The sequence below is a fragment of the Prunus avium genome, chromosome 2, assembly GCF_965620075.1.
Source record: "Prunus avium chromosome 2, drPruAviu1.hap1.1, whole genome shotgun sequence".
In the NCBI taxonomy this organism is placed as follows: Eukaryota; Viridiplantae; Streptophyta; class Magnoliopsida; order Rosales; family Rosaceae; genus Prunus; species Prunus avium.
In genome coordinates, this window is record NC_142285.1 from 33,239,197 (window position 1) to 33,256,708 (window position 17,512).

The 17,512-nt window shown below is 35.6% G+C and overlaps 2 protein-coding genes across 3 annotated transcripts; one reads left to right on the top strand and one right to left on the bottom strand.

Moving 5' to 3' along the window:
- The first annotated feature begins 612 nt into the window (after positions 1 to 612).
- LOC110769267 (SET domain-containing protein) lies at positions 613 to 7,982 on the top strand. Its single transcript, XM_021973206.2, has 16 exons — positions 613 to 756; positions 846 to 936; positions 1,684 to 1,858; positions 1,945 to 2,050; positions 2,456 to 2,538; positions 3,343 to 3,369; positions 3,491 to 3,660; positions 3,797 to 3,910; positions 4,308 to 4,388; positions 4,739 to 4,800; positions 5,159 to 5,215; positions 5,473 to 5,544; positions 5,698 to 5,946; positions 6,648 to 6,763; positions 6,995 to 7,105; positions 7,630 to 7,982. The coding sequence occupies exons 1-16, from the start codon at positions 703 to 705 to the stop codon at positions 7,787 to 7,789; spliced, it is 1,728 nt and encodes a 575-aa protein (XP_021828898.1). The 5' UTR covers positions 613 to 702; the 3' UTR covers positions 7,790 to 7,982.
- A 448-nt stretch (positions 7,983 to 8,430) lies between these two features.
- On the bottom strand, positions 8,431 to 9,899 carry LOC110769269 (uncharacterized). Of its 2 annotated transcripts, none has more exons than XM_088248995.1 (3): positions 9,555 to 9,899; positions 9,148 to 9,323; positions 8,431 to 8,960 (listed from the first exon to the last, which is right to left on the bottom strand). In XM_088248995.1, exons 1-3 carry the CDS (start codon positions 9,778 to 9,780, stop codon positions 8,580 to 8,582), a joined length of 783 nt encoding a protein of 260 aa, XP_088105121.1. In that variant the 5' UTR covers positions 9,781 to 9,899; the 3' UTR covers positions 8,431 to 8,579. The 2 variants fall into 2 exon arrangements, with proteins under 2 accessions (XP_088105121.1, XP_021828901.1); XM_021973209.2 differs by having other exon boundaries at positions 9,148 to 9,362; positions 9,555 to 9,897.
- Positions 9,900 to 17,512: the final 7,613 nt, after the last annotated feature.

Consider the following 17,512-nt stretch of genomic DNA (forward strand, 5'->3'; position numbering starts at 1 on the left):
TTCTTTAAGTATTAAGCTCAGCTAAAAAACGCCATGTACGGACATACTGAACATGGCAAAATCAGTACCAGAGACACATACCCTGAAACCCAGATAGAGAAATCGGCAAAAGTCACAAATTGACGATCACCCATCAGCATTCGGTCTCTAATGACCCCAAAAAAACACAATGGCCTACTAAGAGAATGCAAGGCAATGTCTTTTCTTCTGGGTAAATCACAGAATGCAATGCAATGTCGAAAATGGTTGCACATTTTTCTTCAGAACATTTATAAAAAAAATAAAATCAGTAACTACATTTTGAGCAAAAAAATTACAAGATTGTCGCCAAATGAGATCATGCATGAGAACTTTCTGGATCAACTTTGAGGAAATTGGAAATGGGTAAGAACATATAAAATAAAAGCAAACTAAAAATGATAGGCAGCGTTAGAGTACCGGCTTCTTCTCACTGCATGAAATTTGGGTCCAAGTAAACAGGGATGATACATTCCCTTTGTTTTTGTCTTCTTCATTTTAGAGTAACACAGGCGCGGCACGTGGCCTCCAACATTTCGACGACACTAAATACAACGAAACGACATAGAAACACTTGAAGCTGCTATACTGCTAGTAAGACCCCATTGCTTGCTCTCTCTCTCTCTCTCTCTCTCTCTCTCTTTCTCAAAAACCAAGCCAACTCTCAGAGTGGCGCACACGGCAATGGCGAGCCCACTAGAAGAGGCCAAGCTCGAGCGGTTTCTCCAGTGGTTACAGGTGGCCATATGTTTGCATTCTCCTCTAAGCTTTCATCACTAACCAAATACTGCAACTGTGTTTTTGAACATTTGGGTTTTCGAATTCAGGTTAATGGAGCGGAGTTACGTGGGTGCAAGATCAAGTACTCTGATTCCAGCAAAGGGTTTGGCATTTTTTCGTCTAATGAAGTTTCTGATGGTAACCCAGCTCTTTCATAAGTTATTGGGTTTTTGTTTATCTATGCTTTTACTTATTTCGTTGTCTGAAAACTTCGAATTTGAATGTCAGATAAAAACCATATGGAAAAATAAACCAAAGCATTCGATTTCTATGGGTCTTGGGTTGGACGAACCATATCAACTAGTACTTCAACTCAAATTTGGGCAATTTGATCAAATATGTTTGATAATTTGAGTAAACATGGACATAAGTTCTTAACCCGAATGAAAGGTTGGGCAAACACGGGTTAGAGTCTATCTGAGTTGAGCAACATGAGGAGTTCGTTTTAAACAGTAAGCATTTCATGTTTTATATGGTTCTTTGTCTAAATTATTTACAGATTCAACTTATATACACCAAGTTACGTTTGTTTAAATTAGTTGTTGAAGATTTTTCTTTAAGATTTTTTTGTGCAATCTGCTTAAGATACTTTGATTTGGGCAACCCGAGAACTTACTTGGGAAAACATTTGCGAAACCCCCAGGAACTTTGTTCCTTGGGCAAGCATGGACATATCTCCTAATTCGGCCAGCCCACTCACGTCCACCCTAGTTAAGAATCCATGGGTAAAATGTGTCCCAATAAAACCACACTATAAGAAAAGGGTCCCAAAAATTTCACATACTAGTTTAAGATGTTCTATCTTTTTTTAAATGCGTGACTTTCTCGGTTGCAACACTCCAAGATTAGAGCATAATTTTGATTTATTTTTTGAAATAATTTCAGGGGTTCTATTAGTTGTTCCTCTGGATTTAGCAATAACTCCTATGAGAGTTTTGCAAGATCCTCTTCTTGGACCAGAATGTAGAGCAATGTTTGAGGAAGGAGATGTAGATGATAGGTTCTTGATGATTTTGTTTCTAACAGTGGAGCGTGTCCGCAAGAATTCTTCTTGGAAGCCGTATGTATAGAATGCATTTTGTTGAATGATCAATTACAAATTTTCTCGTTTCTTTGTTGGCTGAGCTTCACTTGGGATAACATCAGGTATCTTGATATGCTTCCGACTACTTTTGGCAATCCACTATGGTTTACTGATGATGAGCTTTTGGAGCTAAAAGGGACAACATTGTATAGAGCAACTGAATTGCAGGTAAAAGATATTTGGGCATCTGGCCTTGACATTTAAACACTAACATGTAGATTGTATGCATCTACATGCTGTATAATGTGGAAAATTCCATGCAATGATGGTTCATTATGGTCTTCTAAGATGATGAAAGGTATAGATAAATCGGGCTTTTTGGTAACAATTGTAGTTTTTGTGACGTTGATACTGCCATTTGTGGGGGCTTTTAGATTGAACTTGATTGATATTCATGCTGAAAATGACTTCTATGTGGTTTCACACTAAGCTCATTAGGCTTCCCAGCATACCAAAGCTTTGTTTGTTTTATGTTTTTACAAAGTATCTAATTATTTAGTTCTGTCAAATATGGTTTAAGTAGTTTATCTTCTTTGTGTAGTATATGTGACCAAAGACAGGTTTATCTTACAGAAGAAAAGCTTGCAGTCTTTATATGATGGTAAACTGAAGACTCTGGTGGAGAAATTGTTAACTCTGGATGGGGATTTAGAAAGGTGTGTCAGAAAATAGAATTTTTTTCCCCCTTATAATTATCAAAGGAGAATGAAATTAGTAGGTCCTATCGAGTCATTTACATAATATATGTTTCTTACTAGATTTTCAGGGCATGTGAGTATTTATTTCAGCAAGCACAGAGGTACTCTATGACATGAATGATTAGTTTAGTAATAATTAATTTTATACCTTTTGTTCATTTTATTAGAAATTCCAATACTAATATTCTAATTATCCTGCATCATTCTCATTTTGAGCTTCTCGCATCATTCTCATTTTGAGCTTCTCGGTAAATGCTTAGAATAAAGTTAAAGGTTTGTGTAAATCTTTTCTTGTGGTGATTGTACTGTCTTGTGACTTGTCCTAATTAATGTTTGGATCAATAAATAAACTGCTGATGCTGAAATTATGTGAAAACATTATTCAGAATCTTTTTTTTGATAAAGTTGGATACTCAGACTTTGGACCACAATTTATCATGGAGTCTCTCCGGTTGGTGGACCTATGTAGTTTCATTATAGAGTAATCAGGTGTCTGTGTGATCGTGCTGCTTTTATATGAACTGACCCTTCTCTTTAAATTTAATGGTCCAAACTCTTGAAGTCTGGTATTTGATGGTGGACTGTCCATCTTATTTTGCAAATAAGCTTTTATCTGACTTAGTAGTGAATAGTGTGTCATATAATCTTGATAGATGCTATCTAAAATTACATGTTGAACGACATTGTCGATAGTTATATGCATTTTCAATATTACTGTGATTAGTTACTGATCATATACAATACCTGTTGCTTCTTTTTCAGAGATGTGTGCTTTGAAGATTTCCTTTGGTAGGTACCATCTTCGTGAATAATCTGATGATTTTTTTAATTGAATCCTCTTCTTAATTATGTCTGTTCATGGTGCTCTACACCTTTGTTCCTTATGCTTCACAATTGGCTGTCATGCTAGGGCAAATTCTTTGTTTTGGACCCGTGCTTTAAACATTCCCCTTCCCTATTCCTATGTATTTCCCCAAATTCAAGAAAACAAAAATGATAGTGCTTCAGATGGCAAAAATTCTGAGGTTTCTACTACTCATATTTGCATGGAAGAGTTGGTTAATGGAATGGATGAAAAAGGTAAAGTCATCCTTGGCTGATGCTTTATGAGAAATCTTCCAATATACTTTAATCATTAGATACTTGGTGCTTGATTTGGTATTTCATGATATAAAATGTTCATATTCGTACTAATAGTAGTGCTTTCTCTATTTAGGATGTCAGGTTGAAGGGGTTGATATTCAAGTCAATGGAGTGACATCCACATCAAAACAAAAAGAGACTATCTGGGTGGAGGGTCTTGTTCCTGGCATTGACTTTTGCAACCACGGTATGCTAGTTGCTTATCAAGTCTATGAAATTTTAGATTTTTAAAATTTTTTTTTTTAAAAAAAAAATTTTATTTTTCTGAAATCCACAATATTCTAATCACCTTTGTTCAATGGTGAACTCTAAATCATGGAGCCCTTGTAGTAGTTCAACTCATTTGATTCTAGCGAATACTGGAGCCTAAACTTGTTTCGTTGTCTTATTTTACGTACCAGTATACCATGAAGCTTAGGATACTGATGGAATGGAACCATATCTTGGGGAGAGAGAAGGGGGGGGGGGGGGGCACGGGGCAGGTGGTTGGTTGGGGGGGTTTGGGGTGGGGAAGAGAGAGAGAATCTTCATTTCCTTATATGCTTGCAGTATACCTTACCAGCTGAAATCATGTGGCTGTTCAGATCTAAAGGCGGCAGCAACGTGGGAAGTTGATGACACTGGATCAACAACTGGAATTCCTTTTTCTATGTACCTTCTTTCTGGTAGTATTCTGTTTCTATCAGCAGTTTGTAGCTCATTTTTCTTGCTGAAAATCAATATTTTTATGTTGTAGGTAATCATAAGATCTCGTATTGGTTTCATAGCGTACATGTTTTATGCAACCATGACTGTTGCTATTGAATTTTCACAATACTTGTTTCCATTCCTCCACTTCTGTTATTTTTTTTCTATGTAACTGAGTTATGAGATCCCAAAATGGTTTCATTGTGTATACATATGCATTTTGACAATTTCTTATGAAGTTTTACTAGTTTTCATTTCTTTTCGTTGGTTCAATTTGCTTGGTTATCTTACTTATATTCCTCTTCTTTTTTCCCCTTCAATTGGAAAGCTGTCCAACCTTTGCAGATTCAGGGAGAAATTTCTATAAGTTATGGTAACAAAGGAAATGAGGTATTGTCTGTTGTCATTTGATACCAAACTTACTTTTAGAATGTAGTGCTTTCTCTGCATACCTCTTAACTGGTGACTTGCTCTTCTTCCTTGTAACTTAACATAATATCCTCAAAGTGGTTGGTTGCCTTTGCCCTCTGCTTGTATTCTGGAATTGTGTTTCATTTGTGCTACTTTTTGCATTGCATGTGAACTATTTTTTATCCTTTGAGCATGCATTCTCGTTTGGAAAACTCTATTTCAAACTACTTTGTCTCTGCTTAGTGCTATCCCAGATCATGTTTTTCTCATCCACTTCATCATATGAAAAGCTTCATCAACTTTCTGAGTGAGAGCCATTATGTTGTGTTTGATGCAGGAACTACTTTATCTCTATGGTTTCGTCCTTGATGGTAATCCAGATGACTATCTCATGGTAATGCCTCTATATTGGATTTAGCTTGTGTGGCCTTGTCTTGAATGTTCTTTTGTTAGTTAAATTAATGACTCTTAGTGGTGATGTTGTTTCAAACTTGATTCAAAGAAACTTCACCTTCACTCTTTGGTGTTGTATGTGTGTTGTTTTTATACCTGTTTCTGTCATTTTGTTCCATCTAGGGCCATATTTACAGGCAACGAATTGCTTTGAGCTGACTTGGTACATGCATAATTAATGGTAGGTTGTTTATTCAGGTCCATTATCCAATGGAAGCAATTCAAAGTGTTCCCTTCTCTGACTCAAAATCACAGCTTCTTGAAGCACAGGTCAGCTATTGTTTGCTTTTGAATTTCATTAATTCGAGGAGAAAATCAACAGTGCGAGTCAAAATTTAAGGGGATCAATGGAGAAATTTCTGAATTACTTTTTTGTTTCCAAAGAAAATGTGATTTATTATTCAAAAACCTGGTTGTTCACAGAAGGCCGAAATGAGATGTCTGTTACCTAGAAGTTTACTGGATCATGGCTTTTTCCCAGTAGACATCTCAAATAAAGAAGGGGATGATAAGTGCAAACTTGACCATGTTTGTAGCTATAGTTGGAGTGGTCAGCGCAAGATGCCAACATACTTACACAGATTGGTTTTTCCTGAGAACTTCTTGACAGCCTTGAGGACCATAGCCATGCAGGAGGATGAGCTGTTTCAGGTTTCATCTCTGCTGGAAGAGGTAAATATTCTTTACGTATGTAATTTCTTGCATAAAAAACCTTGCCATTTCAGCTTTTACTAGCTAAGCATATGCATAATGGTGTTTCAGTAAGTTGTGGGTCACATGAAATGACTTAAACATTATTTCTATTTTTTTAAATAAGAAAGAAGACCTCATAAAGAGGAGGAAAAGAAAAGTAAACTTGAAACTGAAGATGTGCTCGTTAATATGGCACACCATCTAGCGGTCAAATCCTAAATTTGTAGATCTATCAGGTTACATTCTCGTCTTTACAATGGTTTATGTTAGAACTTAATGTTTATCGTAAAGTGAAGAGCTGGCTGTAGCAACAAAAGTAACCTTGCAACGAAAGGCTCAGGCCTCGAATAATATAAGCTTTGAGAAAACTGAGAATTTTACCGTTTATGTAAATGGTTATTCCTCGGGATGGGATCTAGGATTATATATTGAAAGATCATTCTTCTTTTACTTAAGTATTAATTACCAATGGAAATTGTGAGAAATTATGACTCTTTCAAAAAATATAAATTTAAACATGTTTCTGGAAGAGTGGTGATTCAATAAGAGAGTTAATGAAAGCCGTGCAACCTGTCACATATGCTTAAAATATTTATATCAAAGTGAAGTTACAATGGGCATGTCTGTTTTGAATCATTTGCTCCATGATTATTACCCCAAGTTGAATCTTTTATTTGAAGCTTGTAAGATCTGGAGGGGGGAGGCAACCATCTGATTCAGAAGTTCGAGCAGCTGTATGGGAGGCTTGTGGTGATTCCGGAGCTTTGCAATTACTCGTTGATCTTCTTAACGTGAGGTAACCAGTAGAAACCATCATCAAATGTTAGTTTGCTGATAATTTAGCAACATATTTAGTAAGTGTGAAACTTCTCAAATCTGCGTGCCTCCACTTGTAACATGAATATGAGATCCATCAGAAACTGGCATGATTGCACAAATTCAAGGGCTAAAGGGCTATTTACCACCTATTGTCCAAAGAAAAAAAAAGTTACATAGTTGGCTACCTAACCAAATTTTTGTATGCAAGGTTGACGGATCTTCTAGAATCTTCTGGTACAGAGGACAGCGACACCAATTTGCTTAAAAACGCACATATTGTTGAAAGTGCAAACCAGCATACAGATGAGAACAGTTTAAGGTACCATCTTTTGACATTATGGTTGTTTTCTCACTGCAATAGATTAGTCATTTAAAAGTTGAAAAAAATGTTGAGTATTGCTGATCTTTTTGAAAGCTTAGGCTGCCCCGTGTCTACCAATCTAAGATGTAAAGTGATTTTTCTGATGTGCATTCAAGTTCTAGGATATAATAGACCAAATATCCTACAAATAACAAAAAGGTGTCTTCATATGCCAACTCTTTGTCTTTAAATTAGTTTTTTCCAGTTCTGACATCAGAAGGAACTTTAGAAATTTTAAGTTTTTTATGTGATGTTGGAAGTAGAGCACTTCATAAGTTACATGCTCACTCATACAAATAGAAAGGATGTGATCTAAATTCAAACTACAAATTTCCGTAGTACTTTGTATTTTGTGTCGACGCGATCATTGTAGTTTTCTATCTCTAACTTCAATTGTCTCCTTTCTTAACACAAAAAATCTTGGGAGAGAAACTCAATATGCTTGTTAATCTGGGATTTCTCTTTTCTTTTGCTGGCTGCAGTCAAGAGACAAATGGCAGTGGCTGTACACAACAATACAAGTTGATGAGTAGAAACGTGTGGGCTAGTATTGTATATAGAAGAGGGCAGAAGCAACTCACTCGATTATTCCTTAAGGAAGCGGAACACGCCCTGGAATTAGCCCTCAGCGAGGGCAACTAATTGTTTGCATAAATTCTTGCTTTATTGCCTACTTGAGCTAGCCTTTGCAGGCAGTGATGTACATCACAGAATAATGTTAGTGAAGAAGCTGAGTTTTGACTCTTGGTTCTTGTAATTATTCTTTCTGGTGCATTTCTACTCATCATGTATTGATTTTTTCCGTCTAATAAGGCACTCAAATTTTCCTTCCCAACTTCTTTTGGTTACTGTAGAGGATAATCACGTACTCGAACTCTTGTATACTGAGAACATTTTTATTCCCATGTGAAATGTAAAGAGCTGAAAATTGCAAACTTTACCAACAGGAGTTGGTCCAAGTGGAAGGGGCTTGGATCCTTTAAACAAGAGGTCCTGGGTTCGATCCCAGGCGCTTGCGAATAGAGCAGATTTTGTTGGAAGAGGTCCCCGCTTTGCGCCCGACAGTACCTCGAGGGTTAGTCCCCGCAATCGCACGGGGGATACCTTGGTTTTCACCAAAAAAAAATTGCAAACTTTGGTGCCAACCATTCTGGTAACCACTTGAATAAACTATGCAGGGATTTTTAGTCTACTGTATATTAATTGTTCGACATTTAGTCATTAGTGTAGGCTTTTTATCCCTTAGATTTAGGGCGAGACAAAAAAAGAACAGAAAACAGAAGGAAAAGGAAAGTTGCAGGCCACATTGTTCACAGCCCATAACTGCAAATACCCAAATATGCGGTGTAGCATACAAAAACATTCCTAGGCGCACAAAGGCCTCCAAATTTTTTGAAATTAGGCGGTCTACTCTTTTTTTGGCATGTTGTCTTCAGTTTTCTAGGCCAGCTATATTCTTAAGTGCCCACCCCAAGGCATAAGCAGCAGCTGCAGCAATGGCGCCATTGAAGAGAGTAACAGCCACAGAAAATGCGTAGTTCTGGCCTGCAATCTTGGCCTTTGCAGCCCCAAGAAGCGCTAGGGCAAGCGCAGACAAGATACAAGCACCAACAAACTTAACCGAGTCGTTGTTCGTAAATGGGATGAGGATGATGAAGGAGAGGAGAGGAGCACTGCCAAACACAAGGAAGGCTGCAAATGTGACCAGGCCATTCTTCCATGGCTTTTCTGCTTCATCGGGCTGTAGCATTCCATGAGCCATCATCTTCTCATGCACCAAGATGTTATTGTATTTGGCGAAAATGTTCACAACCTAGTCCAAGCAAATTGAGTTCCAGCTACTACATTTTAGTCCCAATGCATATACAATGTTAAACAAGTTGAGCATCACATTCCCATTAGATTCAAAATTTCACAACTTTTTTTTCTCCCTCTATTGCATAGGCTTTTCAAAATTTGTTCAAACATTTCTTTAAGTTCTAGAGGAAGATCTAGCGTACCGTAGTAGCGTCGTTAACATTCATCCCAAGTGCTTGATATCGCCGAAGCAACTCCACCAGCTCCTCAGGGCCACTGTGATTAGCGACTTCCCATTCGGTCACCGCCCGTTCTTTGGCGGCGACATCCTTTTCACTGCTGCTGGACATAAAATCTCCAAACCCCATTGATATCCCATCTGCCACCAGGTTTGCAAATCCAAGCACCAATACATCCACTTCAAACACACAGTTGTAGATGCTAATTATTATAGTCACCTTCGTCGTCTACATTCATAAAAGCTCTACCACACTAAAAATATGTTGATTATTTTCACCTGGGTTTTGTTTTCTGTATCCTTCTTTTGGGTTGTAAGACATGCATATATAAGCAAAGAGGAAATTAAAGAAATAAAACTATGATTTCTTACCAGAGGAAATACGACTAGCAGAGATAGAGGAAATGAGAGAGAAGCAAGTGACAATGGCATCAAGACCGGCATACAAAATGCTTTTAGCATACTCCCCTTTCCATGGCTCTTTTGGTCTCTCACTCTTCTTGCTAATATAACCTCCATTAATATTGTTGCTAGTTTCTTCAGCTCCAATAATAATCTCCTCTCCTTCGACTAGCCTGCTATAAGCTGCATCAGCCATTTTGTTTTTTCGAACTCTTTTTGGGGCCAATTTTCTACTATTTTACTCTTCCAAATACTTTTCACAGTTTCATGCATCAGCTGGGTAAACAAAGATGAAGATGAAGTCAGCCAAAAGAACCCAAAAAATAGAAGAAAAAGAGGGTGTGCCTGTGCGTTGTCGTTGTGCATGCAGTGCAAGTGGCTTGCCACGTTGCCACGTGTATTACTTTATTGGTAGAGTGCCTCACTCAGTTCTAGGCCTCGTGGCTTTCTTGTCTGCCTCAAATAAAAAAAACTGATTATCTGGTTTTAGGGATTGCAAATTGGACTAGAATGGAGAGGTTTACTCCTTTTTTTTTCTTTTTTTCTTTTTAAATTTTTTTTATTTATTGAGAATGGTGATAACATGCTAAACTCACATACAATACATTATATGAATGCTAGCAGGGTCGGTCCTAAGATTTTGAGGACCATGTGAGAAATTTAAACGAAAGCCCTAAAATCGATTATGGAAATATTTATAAAAAAATTTCCATGAATTAACATAAAAAAGAGAGTAGAAATGTAAAAATACAACTACTGCATGACACAACATGGACTTGAACCCAACTTGCCTACTAAAATTAAGGGTTGAATTCCAACTCAACCAAATACACACTTTTGTGTTACTTTCTTGCACGCTCAAGTATCTATATATATAAAGCAAAAGGCAAAGAATAGTAAAACATTCAAAATACTAATTAATTCAAACATTAAGAATTGAAATTATTAATTAAATGAGGATAATATGGTAATTTCACATTTTTTTATATTGAAAAAAATTAAAATAAAAAACAAAATAAGATAATAAGTCCTACTTTTATGGAACACTAGCCTCTCCGCACGCGCTTTCGCGCTTGCGAGAGGCATTTTTTTAAAATTTTAAAATTTATTTTAGAATTAAAAAAGATAATGGGTAGTTGTGTTCCATAAAAATAGAATCCATTATCTGATTTTTCTTTTAATTTTAATTTTATTTAAATATGAAAAAGTGTGAATTTACCATATTATCCTCATTTAATTAATAAATTGAATTCTTAATGTTTGCATTAACTAAGGGCATATTTGGGGTTTTTGAATGTTTCACCATTCTCTGCCTTTTGCTTTATATATATAGATAACTACCCATGTTATCTTTTCTTACTACTAAAAGTAAAATAAAAAATAAAAAATAAAACCAATTGGTTCATGCGTGAGCATGACAAGGGGCTAGTATATATAATCTATATATATAAAGCAAAAGGCAGAGAATGGTGAAACATTCAAAATACCATAAAATTCCCTTAGTTAATGCAAACATTAAGAATTGAAATTATTAATTAAATAAGGATAATATGGTAAATTCACACTTTTTCATATTTAAAAAAATTAAAATTAAAAGAAAAATAATGTATTCTATTTTTATGGAACACAATTACCCATTATCTTTTTTAATTCTAAAATAAATTTAAATATTTTAAATAAATAAAAAAGCCTCTTGCAAGCGCAGAAGCGCGTGCGGAGAGACTAGTACCTATAATATTAATATACATAATATACACGTGAAAAAATTTTGGGGCCCTTAAAAATTGGGGGTCCTGTGCGGTGGCACCACTTGCACACCCTCAGGGCTGCCTCTGGATGCTAGAACTCGAGCCCAGGATCTCTTCTAGGAAGCAATTGCTCCAAACTACTACATAATAATGGGTATTAGAACTATTTCAATTATTTCTTCCTCTATATGTTTAAGACACGTGAGCATTTGAATGATTCTAATTCCTTACTTCCCCACTTACACAAATGAAATACAAAATTACAGGAGTTCTCTGGTAAATCCGTAATCAAATATCGTTCAAACTAGGAATAAGATCAACTAGGGGGAGTACTTGATTTGATTCCAATTCCTTATTCGCAAATTTTTAAGTTCCCCAATTCATGACTTGTCCCATTCAATTGAAAATGGTCTTAGATATTTTAAATTCTGAAATTATATAAATTAATATGTAATGCAAAATCTACAAAGGCAAATAATTTAACTGGAATCGTAAAATATATGATATTTTTATAAGTTTATTGAATCATTTAAAAAAGAAGAAAATGAGTTTGATATATATATATATATATATATATATATATATATATATATATATATATATATATATTTTCAACAAACGTTTCATTGGATTATAAAGAAAAATAAAATACTATTGAAGAGGCATATGCCATATACCGCATATATAAAATAAATCCTCCAATCTATTAACTAACTAAATCGTTGGTATGTCTCTCACTATGCAGAAGTACTAAGTATGTCTTCAGTCGTTGCTCCGATTGCTCCCAATTCAGCAGGCGGTGATGAGGGTGGCTTCTGAACAAGGGGAGGCTTAGGTGGCCTGTTTGGACCAACTTTATCAGCTACGTCTGGACGAATATCAAACTGCTACAGGCAAGTCGTGTATCTTCCCCACCAACTCCAGTGTTACCATACCACACAAAATAGGAACCTTACCAATTTTTTCAATTTCAACTGACTCTAGATCTTGAAATTCGCGAGGCACAGTACGTTGACCAGTTTTTCGTTTCAGCTTCGCATATAGTTTATCAATTCGTTTGTTAAAATGTACCAGTCGTACAATATATGGTGTTCCTCGCTTTATGACAACATTCCCCTTATATTTCTTTTTTATAAACTGTCTTTCGAATCCTTTATTAACTTTTGCATTAATGTCATGTGTATACTTGTAATCATTTGTGTCAAAGAGGAAGAACAATGAATTGGAAAGATATTTAGCTAAGGCATCGTAATGATCATCAAAAAGCGCTTGCAGAACCGGTCGGTCATATACCTTCATAGCGTCTGTTTTTGTTACCTGAAACACACGCACGTATCCACCGCTACATTCATCAAAAAGGGCTGCATATAATAAAGCTCTTATCAAATGTTGTAACAATTCATTTGAATTCTGGACTTTCAGATTGCAACGATTCAGGTATTTCCAAACATGTGGACCACCACTTCCACTTGCAAATCCCTTGCTAATCGAGGATTTGGATTCTCGCTTAAATTCATCTCGGCTAACTTCATATACATAAGGAATTTCATGCACATCCCAGCCACCCATAAGAGTAGACACCTTAATTCTATTCCCTATTGATGTTTGCCCACCTATGTACTCTTTGGCTATTACTGGTGCACCATGGATGCCATTAACTATTTCCTCACGTTTGCTAAAGTAATCATTCACATGTTCTAACATTTGTCGACTATTATTGACTTTTCCCGCTCTAGTTGCAAATACATTACAACTCTTCATATGCAAATATTTGTGTGACTCCTCTCCCAATATAAATCCTTTGTTCTCACTAGATGTAGTCCTCGAATCGACACCAACATATATTGCTTCACACCCTTCATTAGCGATAAAAGCGATATTTGTTGTGCCACATCCTTCTTCCTGAAGAAAATTTAAAATGGGTAAAAAATAGATGAGAATATGCCTCAACAAGTATATATGTATATTCGTCCAAAAAAAAGAGAGTATATATATGTGTATATGTATATACATTAGATTCAACTCAACATGTATATATATATACATATACACTATTTGCTGTTTTTTTGGCAATAATTGAAGCATCATTGAAAATCGCAAACAGATACATCAATTAAAACAACAACCAAAGGAGAGTACATGTGAAGCAACAAAAACATAAAACATTTATCTGCTAAATTTAGATTGAATTATCCTGCTATTGATTAGGATAAATTTGGAGACCACAAAATGGAACAAGCAATGGTTCAAAGTTTAACCCCAATAGGTCCAAGTTTTGAAAGAAAAATTCAGCTTGAATGGCTATACAGACAAAATTCTATTGATGAGGAGGTCCAAGCTTTGCTCGAAGATTGATGGTACGTAGAATTTGGGTTTAAGATATATGGACGCATAAGTACATATGATAAATTTAACTAAAAAAAGTACGTATGATGGAAAAAAGAATAGTGGTAATGTCACAAACCTTCAACTCTTGGCTGATTTTCTCCGAGTATGCATCAGCCATAATGCAAAACAAAAGTTCAACTAGGCTCCGATTACCAATTTGTTGTTGAAACAGAAAGATAAGTTGTTTTGTAAGTTTGAAAAAGTTCCACGAGCGAAAGCCATCCTTTTATAAAAGTAGAGTTGTTGTTTTAGGAAGTAAAAGAATCACTAAAACTTTCCATGCTTGAACCTCAAGAAATCAATAGAAATCTTACTATTTTGTTAGTCAAAAAAGAAGTCAACAAAACAGGAAATTAATTGAAAATAATTTCCATTAGGAACCGTACATGCAAAATAAGGAAAAAAAACTATAAGATGGGGAGACAAAAAAACATAGATACCTTTTCTTATCAAATCTTGTACCAAACCCCAGCTATAAGAGAAGAACTGAAAAATAAGAGCCTCGAGACCGAGCATTTTCTGGTGTAGCAAGGTTTACCAGGATTTGTTCCTACTTGAGTTTTGCAAAATTGGTAAGAAACACTTGATTTTGCAGCATTAATTAACTTCCCTTATTTGGACACAAAATATTCGTGCCCTAGTTTTTAATGATAATTTATTATTTAATCAAGACTGAAATGGAAAAAATAATATTTGGTTATTCGATCAAGCCAAACCGCCTATATTCCTGCTCTAGTACGAAACGCATTCTTTCTTTCTCTCACAATTCACCCTAAACTCAAACCTCCTGTTGTTTCTTTCTCTCACAACCGCAAAGCCAAACACCAAGCTCTACACAGCCATGGACAACGTCTCATCTTTGGAGTGCCTGAAATTCGATTCCGAATCAGAGGTGCTCGCTAAGGACGACGGCGTGAAGAACCTTTTCTCGCCAGCTATGATCCCCCTCATCTGCGATATACCAATAATCGGTATATATACTTTTCCTTTTTCTTTTAATTCAAGGGTGACCAAGACTATCTGCAATTTAATTACTTGTGCTTTAAATTTTATGCCTCGGCTTTTGCGTATGGAAAATTATATTTTTACCTTATGTTCTAGTGCTCCTTTGTGCTCTTGATTTTTGTTTTTTGGGTTTGTGAGGAAGATTATATGAAATTCGTTTTTAGGGTTTGTGAGGAAGATTATCACCCATTTTTCTTTTTTCTTTTTCCTTTTTTTATTTAACAATGTAATTTTTTGTGAGCAGGGGTCAAACCTGAAGAATCAGAGACTGAAGAATCAGAGGATGAAGAATCAGAAGATGAAGAATCAGAGGATGAAGAAATTGGTATGCTTTTGAATTTTTTTTATTAAATAGAAGTGATAGTCTAACAATTTTATTGGTAAGTGATAGCCTCCTCCCTCCTCCCTCCTCCCTCTAATCTTCTTGGTAAGCTTTTGATTTTAGGGACAGAAAAAAATGCCCTTGCAACTTATTCTGTATTCATATATATATTCATCTTTTTCTCTCTTGACATAATATCTATGTATTTGTTTTGAACTTCTTTGACATCATCACTCTTTTTTCTTTCTTTTTGTATTTAACAATGTAATTGCCTGGATACAGGGAGCAAGATTGAAGAATCAGAGTCTGAAGATTCAGAGGATGAAGAAATAACAAAGGAAAAACTTAGGAGTTTTATTGGTATGCTTTTGAATTTTCATTTTTATTTTAATACAAGTGATAGTCTAACCTACAAGTAGAGGTGAGTTTCTCACACACACTACCAAGGTGTCATGGGTGTTTAAACCTGAGGCCATTGGTATACAAGTCAAAGCACTTCTCTATTTAGACACAGTCTTTTTTTTTTTTCTCTTATGACATAATATCTATGTATTTGTTGTTATCCTATGTAATGTGCTCACAATACTGATTTTTGGGTTTTATCATCTTCATTCATTGTCTTTCATAAAATAATAACAATAAATGCTTATTTTTATTGCTTTTATTGTATTTAACAACAGGTGAATGTAAGTATTGTTTACATGTGGGTGATCACATTTCCCAACTATGTCCTTACAAGAACGATGCCCCAAAGAACGCAACTATTGGCGAGAGTTGTATGGTTGTTTGTAGTATTTGTTGCTGCCTCCTTAGAGACTCATGTTGTGCTGATTGTGACCTAAGTATAGGATGTGCAGTTCTCAAGGATTGTCCAATATGTGGGAAGCAAGGTGAACGTTGGCCTTCTACGTGCTCGAAACGCGAGGGGAAACATATTCCTTCTGGTTTTACTTGTGACTTTGATACTGGTTTTTTTCTTCCAACTAATGTCCATTAAAATAATAGAGAGTGGAAAGTTATTGCCACTCTAGAGTTAAAGCAAAAGGTTGAAAAAGATTAAATGTTAATTACAATTTAACAAATAATTAGAATTTTATTTTAATTTTAAATGTTTTTAAATAATTGTAGTCTTCGTAGACATGCAGAGTAACTCACTTCAAGAAAAAGAAAAAAAAACTCCTGCAATATGTAATTCGACTCCTTCCATTTGTGTTCCTGTCTATCTATAGTTGGAGATGGGACTGCATATAATAAAAGAAAAAAGAAATGAGTGCTTTTGTACGTCCTTTGCTATAAATTCCATTCTTTTGTTTAGCCATGCATTGCATCATATGATTGTCTACATGTTGTTTTGTTTTTATCGCAAATGAATTGCAATTTGTAGCACATGGTCTATATTATATTCTTCTGCTTGATGAAGATATGAAAACCCATCTATTTAGAAAATTTCTCATATGAAGAATAAGGTGTTAAAATAAAATACATTCAAAGATATTAAGGTTGTAATAGACAAGTCAAATAAAATCGTACGCATAAAAAAGCTGGCAACATAACTAAATTTGCCTTAAACCCTGAAGCCTAATTTTATTTTTTGGAAATAGAATAGTTATTGACCCCAAATCCTTTTAAGATCCTCCTTTTTAACCACATTTTCCTTCATCGACATCAATAATTGTGGAAATTCTTTGCAGCCTTACCTCTCACGAGATCAATATTTGTTTCCATACCCAAAACAAAACATGTTTTTCCCTTTATTTTCAGCAACAAAAAACGACCTAGATTATGATGGGAATGACCCAAAATATGTTGTTTACCAATCAAAATGTGTTACTTTGTTAGACAGTTAATCACGGTGACATGGAACATTAGATGTCATATTTATATGCTCTAAAAAAAAAGAAATTGACAAGAAGTCACGAATGGGGAGAATTTATATGGCATGTAACATTAGACAGTTTAGACGTATACAGATCCAAGTCATTCGCTGAACAAGCAGAATCCAAGCAACCACCATAATCCAATCATCTATGATATGGCCTCCTCTGGAACCCCTTGAGTTACCCCATATGTCCAAAGAAAGGGCTATTCAAGAATGTTTACAACATAAATAACAGGAACCTACCAACCAAGCACCCTCCTGCCTTCTTCACACCCCACCCCCAAATAATGTTAAAGCCCGTTACTACTGTTAGACTACAAAACTGGCCAACCTAATAAATCAAGAGAGCAAGTCCGCCAAGAACTAAACTCATGAAAGAAATGTCCCCGAGGCTACGATGATCTTGACTGTGGAAGCTGCCAGCAGCTATTACGCTTTACATACGTGTGTCCTAATACATCAAATGTGATGTTCTCACTGCAAGTCAAATGGATCCATCAAGGTCAGGGCTAGAGGATTTACAACCTGAAACACGAAAACCTGAAAAGAATCAAGAAAAATCAAAGTAATGCGTCACAAAATAGTT

Excerpts from the sequence above, each read along its gene's own strand:
- LOC110769267 (XM_021973206.2), top strand. The coding sequence starts at position 703 with ATGGCGAGCCCACTAGAAGAGGCCAAGCTCGAGCGGTTTCTCCAGTGG. Across the intron at positions 3,370-3,490 it reads TGCTTTGAAGATTTCCTTTG|GGCAAATTCTTTGTTTTGGA; the intron begins GTAGGTACCATC and ends CTGTCATGCTAG. Across the intron at positions 4,801-5,158 it reads ATGGTAACAAAGGAAATGAG|GAACTACTTTATCTCTATGG; the intron begins GTATTGTCTGTT and ends TGTTTGATGCAG.
- LOC110769269 (XM_021973209.2), bottom strand. The coding sequence starts at position 9,780 with ATGGCTGATGCAGCTTATAGCAGGCTAGTCGAAGGAGAGGAGATTATT. Across the intron at positions 9,363-9,554 it reads TGCTAGTCGTATTTCCTCTG|TGGATGTATTGGTGCTTGGA; the intron begins GTAAGAAATCAT and ends GTGTGTTTGAAG. Across the intron at positions 8,961-9,147 it reads ATGTTAACGACGCTACTACG|GTTGTGAACATTTTCGCCAA; the intron begins GTACGCTAGATC and ends TGCTTGGACTAG.